At 30.5% G+C, this 12272-nt stretch overlaps 1 protein-coding gene across 1 annotated transcript; it reads right to left on the bottom strand.

The window, feature by feature from the left end:
* Positions 1 to 4609: 4609 nt before the first annotated feature.
* LOC130725811 (uncharacterized) lies at positions 4610 to 5026 on the bottom strand. Its single transcript, XM_057576998.1, has one exon. The coding sequence runs from the start codon at positions 5024 to 5026 to the stop codon at positions 4610 to 4612; it is 417 nt and encodes a 138-aa protein (XP_057432981.1).
* Positions 5027 to 12272: the final 7246 nt, after the last annotated feature.

Raw genomic sequence — 12272 nt, 5'->3', positions numbered from 1 at the left:
GTAAGAGTTAGGAGACATAAGGGTTGGGTAGGGGAAGGTCCAGGGTTGGAATCATAAAAGAGAAGTTTGAAGAGATTTTCTAACTTACTAACAACTAACCACTAACATTTGCCTATAAAAAAATTTCCTGTTTTTCCAGGTTAAAGTTTCAATTTATATGAGTTTATAAAACCTACCATTCTTGTTCTTTCAAACTCTCAATATTGTGGATTCTATAATGGACAATTATTGTATGTCGTGCATTATGTCAATATTTTATAATTGGGTTGTCTAAATGACCCATGATAATATTTGGGTTAAATAACCCATGATCTAGGTGGACCAATCACATTCAAGATAATTAATTGAAATTTTTACATGTTATTAATCAATTAATTTAGAGTTAAATATGTTTTTGGTCCTTAATTTATACACATAAATATAAAATGGTACCTGAAAAAAAAATATAAAGATTTTAGTCTTTGAAAATTTTATTTTTGATCTAAATTGAATCCATGTGGATTTTTTTACTTCTAGTTCAGTCCCTCAAAAATTTATTCCAACAAATTAAGTACTCCTCCCCTCATAATTATTTCAAAACCTAGAAATTCATATCTTCATCTCTAAAACCCCTCCATCTTCTTCATCTTCAAAACCCAGAAACTTCATTACCATAGGTCATTTAGAAACGCACAAAAAGAAAAAAAATTCATATTGGGGGTGAGAATGCATGACATACCAGAGAAGGTTCAAAGAGGACCTTTTTTCCTTCAACTGGGTGGGTAATGGGATCGATTTCCCACCGTTTCCATTTCAACAATATACACGGCTTCTGCTCGCCGTTGTAGGACAGATTCGATGAGGTTCGTTGCGGTCTCGATGTCGATGGGGTTCTTCACTCCCATATCGCGATTGCAAGACAGATTCGATGAGGTTCGTTTCTTGCGATGTCGCCGCCGGGCCAGAGGTTCATTTTGCCTTTTCCGATGATGCGTCCCGGGCAGCGAAGTCACATGCGTGACTTTAATTTGATTAAAACTATTTTTAAATGTTTGAAATATCTTGACCATTAGATTAATCCAACCGCCCAAAATGTTGCAGGAGAGAGATTTAGAGCCTAGCTGCAGCAGAGAATCCGGATCCATTAGGCTTAATAGCTCTTTTGGTCCCTCACTTATCAAGATTTTGCATTTTTGGTCCTCAACAAAAATTATCACTTTTGGTCCTCCACATTGCTTAATTTTTTGCAAAAATGATCCCTATTTGGGACTAAAACGGCAAAAGTGTGTAACTGTGAGAGACTAATTCCGCTAATTTTTTTCTAGAGGGACCAAAAGTGAAAAACCACGATAAGTGAGGGACCAAAAGAGCTATTAAGCCTTTTTATTATAAGAACATTATATGGAAAAAATCATTTAATGCTCTATTAAAATTTTAAGTAGACAAATATAAACAAACATTTTTTTTCTCTCTCTAGATAGACCATTTAAAGGAACACAAAGGTAGTAACATATATATTTACATAATTACATTTATCTACTAAATAACTAATGTAATATATATACAGATATACTTATTATAATTAATTTATATTGTAAATTTTTATTCATAAAAATTCCAACAATAAAGATATAAATTTATCATTATTAATCATTTTATATTTATATAAAATATATTTATAAATTTCAATTGAAAATGATTTTTCTTTCTTAAAAATGTTTCAAGTCCCTGACTTCGTAAGAGGAATCAATTAAGTCCATAGCTTTGAAATCCTATAAAATTGGTCATTGGGAAAAAAATAATCAAATTAAGGACAAAACTCATTTTTAGGGCCTATGTGTGATCAATTAGTCCAATCAACACCTCAACATCATCTTACTAACCCTACATGTATTTTTTTTTTGTCAATCCTATATGTATTTTTTTTTAAATCCTACACGTTAATTTTGTTTTTGTCACCCACCTTTTCTATCTTCATCTTCTTCCTCTAAATATCTCTAAGGGAATTTATTTTCACACCCCTTTTTAACACCCATTATGATGCTGTGGATGGACTTTGTTTAGAGAGTGAGAACTTCTGTTCGGCCATTGATTACTACTAAGCTTATCAAAGATAAACTTTGGCTTAATTGCACATTTGCTCCCTCATCTTTCACCTTTGTGCAAAGTTTCTCCCCCATGTTTAAAATGAGCGAATTTGCTCCCTCATGTTTCAATTTGTGAAAATTGGGCCCCTCCGTTAAGTTGTCATCCAAAATTTAACAGACTTTTCTAATGTGGCCTCATTACTTGACGTGGCTGTGACATTGCACGCCATTAGGATGCCATGTCACATAAATTCCTTTTCTTTTCCTTTAAAAATATTTCCTTTTTCTTTTAACTTAATTTTTTTTTTCAAATTTTTATCTTCTTCAACCCATTACACAGCACCACCACCACCACTCCCTTCTTCTTCTTCTTCCCTCTTCATCCAACACCATGAATTTGAACTCAAATCGTACACAGCAAAACCCACAGATGTTGAATCAAACTCAAACTACCTAGAAAACAGGATGAATCAACAACAATTTTCTCCCTGATTCAAAGTAACACAACCCATAAAGGGTTTCAAGCACAGCCCCTGAGCTCCGCCTCGGTCACAACCACTACAAACGCAGCAACGACCGCCGTCCTCCCCGATCTCCCCATCGAAGGTCTTTGAATGAGTTTGATTTTCTGGGTTTTCATGAGACCATGGAAGAAAGAGGATGATTTTTCTGGGTTTGGTTGAAGAAGATGGGAGATGAAGGTTTCAGGAAATCTAGATTTCATATGACGAAGAGATTTGAGATTGAGAGGTGGGTTGAGGGAAAGAGGGAGGGGTGGTTTTTGGCACTGATTCTGCAGAGGGGATAAACGAAGAACAACAAGGAGGGAATGCTTAAATGGGTTCTTCATTTTGTTTGTTAATTTTGTAGAAGTTGAAGAGGGGGAAAGATCACAGGAAGAGAACATTGGTGAAGAAGATGTTTTTTTTTTTTTAATTTCATGGTCCTTTTTTACGGTATATATATTAAAAACATGAAGAGTGGGTGTAAATAGGAAACAGTGGTGCAAATAGCAAGCCATGTCAGCCAATTCTGTTAACTTTTAGACGGTTCACTGACGGAGGGGCCTAGTTTTCACAAATTGAAACATAAGGGAGCAAATTCGCTCATTTTAAACATGGGGGAGAGACTTCGCACAATGGTGAAAGATGAGGGAGTAAATGTGCAATTAAGCCATAAACTTTTAACATAGTATTTAGCCATTTCGATTATGGCTTCACAGGCCCAAATCACAATGGTTGATGCTAGTCAAAAGGAAGGCCCAAAGAATAGTTGAGGCTGAGTATGAAGAAAGGAAAGAATACTTTTTTGACAAAAAAAAAAAAAGAATACTTTTATCGCATGTCCCCAAATTCCTCTATATCTTATATTCTTACTAGTACTTTTTACCCGTGCGTTGCACGGGGACATTCTTTTTTATTTTGTATTGTGTTTTTTTATATTTTTTTAAAATTATTTATTCATATGAAAAAGATAAAAAACAATATTTTTTGTGATAGTTAGGTTTTTTTTCGAAGTGTTAATATATGTTTTTAAAATTGTGTTTTTTTGTAGTAGGTTTTTTTATGAGTGTACTTGTCTTTTTTTGTTGTTGTTTGTCCTTGTTTATCTAATTGATGTTTTGGATTTATTCTTTTGATATAACAATTTTATTGTACTTTGCAGATAGAAGTTGGATTTTTTTTAAAGATCTTATTTAATATTAAGTTTATCTTTTCGAGGTTTATAACCCTTGAAATAAATAATAATAAATTTATTTATAATAATTTGAAGTTAATAGTGTTTTTTTGAGCAATTTGAAGTTAATAGTATAAGTTCATAGAATGACATTGATAAAGGAAGATCAAGAGGAAGGGTTAGGGGAGTTTTTTATTGAATGACCTTAACTTTTCAGATTTTTTATTTATATTAATTATTAGTTGATTAATATTTCAACAAATCTAAACTCGTCTTATGAAATTCCCTATATATATTTTTTTAGTGATATAATATTTAATATTAATTTTGTCCTATGACCTTCCATAACTCAAATGAATTAAATAATAATAAAACCAATTAAAACAATTTTGAGGTTAATAGTAGAAAGTTATAAGACTAACATCGATGAAGGAAGTAAAGAGATAGAGATGGTTTTCCTTTTCTTTTTGCATCACATGTTTGTGATATTTATTTTGGTAGTTTTGTATATTTTTTTTGTGATATCGTATTTAATATTAAGTTTACGCTATGGTATTCCATAAATCATATACACTAAATAATAATAAATTAGTTGAAAGTTAAAAACTAACATTGAGGGAGGACATTCAAGGGGAAAGAGATAGAAATGGGGGTTTTATTGACATTAGTCGATTTTTTCTTTTGCATCACATGTTTGTGATATTGTGATATTATTTTGGTATTTATGTATAATATTTTTGGGTTATATCATATTTAATATTAAGTGTACTCTATGACATTCCATAAATCATACAAAATAAATAATAATAAATTCATTTAAAATAATTTTGAGGTTTTTTTTTTTTTTGAACGTGGCATAACATATATTAAATCATAACCGGCATAGAAGCCAAAAGATCCGCCTGTAAAAGGCTACATAAACCCGGGGGACCCTCCTCCACCCAAACAGTATTTGAAAGGGTAGAGGTGTTCCGAGCCATAAAATCAGCACAAGTATTGCCCTGTCTACGAGTAAAAGTAAACTCAACACAATCAAACAAACGAACAAAAGCCTTACAATCCTGAAGCAAAGAAAATAAAGGAGAATGACCAACACCCTTCTTCCAAGCATGGAAAAGCTGAAGACAATCAGTCTCAAACTGCACCCCCCTGAATCCTAACTGTGAAGAAAGCTCCATGGCCCAACGGAGACAAAACGCCTCTGCCATCGTGGCTGAAGTAGCAGCCGTCGGGTAGTGTGAAGCCGCCGCCAAGATCTCGCCATCCTCGTCCCTAGCCACCATACCGAAACCAGCAAGAAAATCACCACCAAGGGAGGCATATAGGATAACATTAATGGAGGAAGTTCAAGGGGAGGATTTTTTTGGCACCACATGTTTGTTATTTTTTTGTTATTTATTATGTATATTTTTTTAGTGATATCATATTTAATATTAAGTTCACCCCTATGACATTCCATAACTCATATGAATTAAATAACAATAAATTAATTAAAAATAATTTTGAGATTAATAGTAGAAAACTATAGACTAATTAACATTAATGAATGAAGTCCAAAATGAAATGAATATGGTTTTTTGATTGAATGATATTTAAATTTTAAAGTTTATTGTTAATATTAATTATTACTTGATTAATGACTCAACATATTTAAACTATTAATGTGTATCTTATGAAATTCCCTAAGTTTTAATGTAAATTTTTTCCTATGAAATTTCATAACTCATACGAATTCAATAATATATGTGCTTAAATAAAAAATTGTAATTTGTTAATATTAGGTTTAGCTATTCGTTATTTTAAAATTAAGTATCGGTAAAAATTATAATTATATGAACGTTGATATATAAACTTGAAAGTAATAAATATGTAAAAAATAAATAATTCATTGTCTTTTATTTGGTTACAAATAATTCATAGTTTGTTCATATTAAACCAAATATAAAGTAGGATGAAATCAAGTTAAATCCGTCTAGATAAAATTTCTACAATCTAAGTAAATTTGGACCTTCTCATTTTTTCAAGAAAAAAATAAGAGAAGTAGTAAGTAACGAATACTTATTTTTGAACATGGACATTTGAAAGTTATATCCTAAGAAGTTTTGTATATATGCAATATGCATTTTGGGGAAATTGAGTATTAATTAGTGGCTATTGAGGAGAACGATGCAATGCAGAGTAAAGTAATGAAGAATGAAAAAAGAAAGGTAAGAAACAACATAGTATTAGGGTCATTCATTTAAGGAAGCAATGTTAGAGATTAAGCCATATGGATTATTGTAGTTTAGAAGATGCAATTATTTTCCATGTGGTATTATATGTCCTTTCTTTTATAAAACAAATTAGCCCTATAAACCTTGGCTTCTTCTGAGATGACCGATTACATGAAAATGATGTCAACTATATTAAATTGTACAAAATTATATTTTGCTTCAGAAGTAGTGTCACTTGTAACCTCTTCAGTTCTTGAGATGCTCATTCAAGTAATCATGTATTTGCGCTTTGTGACTCTATATTTTTCTAGTAGGTGCTTGAATTATAAAATTCCGAATCGCATAAACTTGTCCTGCACATAGTGTGTCAATAAGCTGTGGCATTTGAAAAACTACAATTTTAAAAATTCACTTTGCTATGGTAACAATAAATAGTTTGAATTAGGTACCATGAAAGTGAGGATAACAAAGAAATTGTATACATTTTCAACGATTAAGAGCACTTCAATACTATTAACAATTTGAGGTGTTTTGAAATCTCTTGTTTCACACACATGGAACATACAAACTGTTTGAGTCATCCTACATAACAAAAGTTGGGCAAATTAATGAGAAAATAATTCTTTAGGTGTTTCAATTTAAGATGATGAAATCAAGTTGAAGATCATAATGAAATAAAAAGAATGTTAGAATACGTGTTAACATTCTAGGTTAGTACATCAATAGTTAACTGTTGGGTATATGTACCTGGAAAAATGTCTTGAAGCTTGAGCCTTTGAAAAAAAAAAGCAAATGCTTCAACAAAACTTATGTAAAGTGCACATGTTGAATGAGTATTAACACTTATTAATTTATATAGTTGTAGGGGAAAGGGTTGGTGATAGTCTTTTTTTCTTTTTGGTAATATCTTATTTAGTATTAAGCATACTTTTTTGAATTTCATAAATCATATGAAATAAATAATAATAAATTGTTTTAAAGTAATTTTCAATTAATAGTAGATGTCTAGAATGATATTGATGAAGGAAGTTCAAGAGGAAGGGATAGTGGAGTTTTTTTATTAAGTGATCTTTAACTTTTAAGGTTTATTATTAATATTAATTATTAGTTGATTAATACTTCAACAAACCTATACTAATAATATGTGTCTTATAAAATTCATAACTAATATAATATTTAATATTAATTTTGACCTATGACATTCCATAACTCATAAATTAAATAATAATAAATTTATATAAAATAATTTTGAGCTTAATAGTAGAAAGTTATAAACTAACATTGATGGAGGAAATTGAAGGGGAATATCGAACGGCTGAAATTAAAAGTCTGTTGTATATCGAACGGTTCTAAAAAATCACATATGAAATAATACGTATAATTACTTAAAAGCTCATAGATAAAAATAAATATATGAAACATTGTTTATTGATAGACTATTTTACCCTCGAGGTTACTAAACTTCTCAATATATAAATAAATATAAATTTGTTTTTAAATTTCATAAATCATATGAAATAAATAATAATAAATTTATTTATTTCAATTAATAGTAAAAGTCTATAGAATGACATTGATGAAGGAAGTTCAAGAGGAAGAGGTAGGGTTTTTTTTTATTTAGTGATCTTTAACTTTTAATATTTATTGTTAATATTAAATATTAATTGATTAATACTTCAACAAACCTAAACTAATGATATGCGTCTTATGAAATTCATAACTAATATCATATTTAATATTAATGTTGACCTAAGACATTCCATAACTCATATAAATTAAATAATAATAATTTCATTTAAAATAATTTTGACCTTAATAGTTGAAAGTTATATACTAACATTGATGGAAGAAGTTCAAGGGGAATATCAAACGACTGAAATTTAAAGTCTGCTGAATATCGAACGGGTTCTGAAAAATCACATATGAAATAATATGTATGATTAATTACTTAAAATCTCATAGATAAAAACAAATATATGAAACCTTTTTTTAAATCAAGGAGTTACTTTCAATAGAAAAATAAACAAAAATGAAACAAAACTCACCAAATAGAGTTGATAGAAAAAATAAATAAGAAGGAAAAACAAAACCGAAAACTGAAAAAATAATGTAAAATTAGTGACCACATTCATAGTGTAAATATCACCTAAAGATGACATAAATTGAATAAAGCTTAAGGTAGACGATGAAGATGACAACACCAAGTTATGAAATAAAATAAAGGTGACTCTCATTTAGTCGACTAAGTTCATAATGAAACAATAAAAATTACGGAAAATGCAAGAAACTTACATGTTTTCAAGATGTAACATTGGAATAATGGAAAACAACAATGAGAAAATCTGGATAAAGAAACAAATTGAAACTAAATCAATGAAATGTAAAAGATAAAAAGATGCTCAATTGTACCGGATTAGAAGAAACTATTATCATTTGGTCAACTAAGTTGATAATAAATTAATCAAAATTAAAAGAAAGCAAAAAACTTACATTGGTTGAAGATTAAACTGTCAAAGAAATGGATGTAAACATCATAAAATTGTGCAAGAAAAATAATGAAACACAATTAGAGAAATAATCAAGGAGATAACTTTCATAGTTTATGAAGATAAAATATTTTTAAAATGAAATAGAAGTTACAAATAGATCATAATAATATTGATAATCAACAGTAAAGAACAAAACATGCATAAATTACAAAAGTAAAATAAAATTTGTAACTTTCATCTATTTAATAAGCGATAATAATGTGCATATTGCGAATAAAGACTGAATCTTACAGGAGTGGAAGATGAAGAATGAGAAGAACGAATGAGAAAAAATAAGACCGTTTGGGAAGAACGTAACATGAGAAGAAAATCTGAAGAAAAAGAAATGTCAAAATCATAACAGATAAATAAAAAAGGATAAATAAGGCGAAAAAAGAAGAGCTCTTACCGGATGGAAGATGATGATGGAGAAAAACTTCAATGCCTGAGAATGAAAATTGATGAAGAAGAAGTGACTGATGGAGAAGAAAAGACGCAAAAGAAAATTTTCTAACCTGATGGAAGATCTTCTTGTGCTGGAATGATGCTGTTGGAGAATCCAAATCGAAGAGATATGACCTGCACATGAATGGAGATGCTGAAGGTTAAAATGAGAGAGATGAAAATAAGTTGAAAGGGGAATGGAAAAATGTTTTATATATGGGAGATGAAGAAAGAAACTCTTGGTGATTTTGTAACCATAATCCATAATCAGGAGTTACAAAAGCAACAAATAAACGGCCAAGAATATGAAAAGATTGTACAAAGAGTTTCATAAGAAAATGATCAACGGTTAGGATTAGAAGCAATGAATGGCCAGGATTGATTTCATATTGAATTACTCATAAATTTACGTATATGACCATGGAAAAATTTCAACCCATGTGTATTAAAGTATTAAATTACAGTTTTACCCCCAAGGTTGCAAAAGCTTTGCTTTTATATATATTATAGATAGATATCGCATGGAAAACATAATAATTTTTCTTTTTTTCCATTAGAAAGATAAATTGCATCATCTAGAGATCGTTCCATGGGTCTTTCCCTTCCCCATTCATATGTCCCTAGGCCCTAACTTTACCACTTGAGCTATCATTTTAGACAAAATGTAATAATTTAATTACTCGCATATTTTAATATTTCTACAAATATAAATAAATCAGTTAATGGCATGTACACTAAATATAATAGCACATCAGTTTTGTATATTATATACATTCGTGCAAGATAATTAAGTTTGAACCTGTAAAAAAAAAAAATTGAAGTTTGAAACTTAATTCGTTTATTTCATTAAACCAAATATATAGTAGTATCTATTAACAATATCCCCATGGTATAGTCATCATAATTCATAACTACTACTGGTGCTACTACTAAACCAAAGATCTCTTTAATTTTTTTACTATTTCTACCCACAACAAAACACCATAGCTAAGGTGCGAAACTTCCCTTTCTTTGTTGCGTCATAATATTACTGATTTTTGCAGCTAATAGAGTTTTAACAGTTCAATCAAAATTTACATTAATGGAAAAAGCTAAAAAACTAAAAGGAGTTTTTGCAGTGCTAATGGCAGGTAAGATGTTTAAAAAGAATTCAAGTAAAGTTGTCAATGATGTCCTTAAAAATCACCCCATGCCACAAGGATCATCGGGTCACAGCCGCCATAGAGGTGCATCTTCCATCGATGTGCTTGCACCCATGCCATAGAGGGCATAAGTACCTCTCATTGATGTTGCCCTTGCAAAACACCCAAAGCCACCACCTTCAGGAGCAAGCGCCTGAAGGATCGAGTATGCGTTATCACGTTTTCATCACACAACACTTCTTATTTGCTTGCGTAATATAAACTCATCATATAAAATGTTCTAAAAAAAGTTAAATAAGAATTAGTAATAATGTTAATATGGAAATAAATGGAGCAATATATGTGTTACACTTGTCCATAGAACTTGTACTTTTTCTATTTTAAATATAAATTGAATAGGTAAATCAAGTAGATGATTCTATATGACTTTGTATTTGTTTGATTTCTATTGAATTTGTGGATCCAGGTTAAAGTCATAAACCGACGTCAATTGTTATAGTGGACGAATGTTACGTAGACCAATGATTTTAGCGTTCATCCAAAAGTCACTAATTAGCAGAAAGTCGACGCTTGGCATCGATCAAAACCAATGCATGCACCAAGAAATTAACTTTAATATCAAAGTATTGAATTTATCTATAATCAAGAAAAAAGTATTGAATTTATCTATTCCATAAATTACTTTTAAATAATTATTATAATTTTTAATTAATTTATTTTAAAATTATTTTCCACATGCATTGCAAGTTTGCAACTAAAAGACTAGTTGATGTTGGAGATAGAGAGAGTATTGATGTGCTGTGGCAAGTCACTGCCTGAAGCAAAATTTCCGGTGGACTCCAGTGCAAATCCCAACTGCCGGTTTTGCCCTCAAGGGTTTACACAACTACGATCTGACCCGTGCGCTCGAGACAAATCGTATGGAACCTTCACAAAATATTGCCCAGAACATAGGTAGAAGATGAATAGAGGAAAAGGTAGAATGGTGAATCTAAAACCCGCACCAGATCATGTCTCATTTGTGTGTCTCACCTTGTCATTATAGGACTTTTAACTACACCAGTTGCAACTCAATCACAATAAATATTTATGATGAGTTCACCCCCACAATGGTAAATCTACCATTGATCCTCTCAATCATTTAGCTTCTTGTAAAACTCAAATGTGTTATCTTTGCCTACTTTTAAGACAGTACGCCACATTCAAATGTAAACACATACTCACTTGTAAAACTCACATCATCATATATGAGACTTAGCTTAAGTCACAACACCTTCCAAAACTAAAGGGAAGATTTTGAAAAATATAAACCCCATCTTGTAGTACATTTTAAATGTCATAAATATGATAGCTTCATATGGAGTTTTAGCATGCAATAGAACAAAGTTGTTGAGCTATCTCATAAAAATGCAATTTCCTAATAGCAAACTCATTTCCTATTATCTTTGTTTCCTTGTTGAGAATCACACCATGTTTTTATTGAATCCTTCATTTCAAGTATGAACATAGAAATAATTTAGTTATATCTATCACTTTCAGACTAGTTCCATATATCAATTAATCATTCATATGGAAGCATATGCACGCCAGTGTGTCATAAACGAATCCATGTCCTGTCAAAACATTGTTAAGCTTCTCACGCTAGTGTTTAGAAACACATATAATAAATTATTCACATTACTCAACATCTTTAGAATCAATTATAGTGGTATCACTCAAGATAAAAAATCAATATGCAACATTTCCAGTAAGACCACCATCAATGGTCTTAAAGTCAATATATTAATTCTTGTAAGCCCATCTGTTCTACTTTAGCCAAACACCCCCACAATTCTTGAGGGGTTTTAACAAGATATTATGGAACTTTTTATTAACAAGCACTCAGTAATTTTCACTCATACATTTTCCATAAAATTTATAATTTGTAATCCAATCATTAGTATTACTTTCAACCAACAACTCCTACTACTGCATTAAAAGTGCTCCAAGACATATATGATAACTTGATAAGTATGTACGTTAAGTAAACATAGTTATGAGAATATTATTCTCAATCAATCACATTCCAATTCTGTGCACAGTCACTGCACATTATACAAGCCGTTCCAAAATAATATCCAATTCACAGATCGTGATGCAAAGAAATGTCTTGAGACCTCGAAATTTCATAAAATTGTTGGAAGAAATTTCACAAGGTACCTC

The sequence above is a fragment of the Lotus japonicus genome, chromosome 6 (genome assembly GCF_012489685.1).
Source record: "Lotus japonicus ecotype B-129 chromosome 6, LjGifu_v1.2".
Lineage (NCBI taxonomy): Eukaryota > Viridiplantae > Streptophyta > Magnoliopsida > Fabales > Fabaceae > Lotus > Lotus japonicus.
The sequence above is the reverse complement of the archived record's forward strand: the minus strand, read 5'-3'. Positions and strand labels throughout refer to the sequence as shown.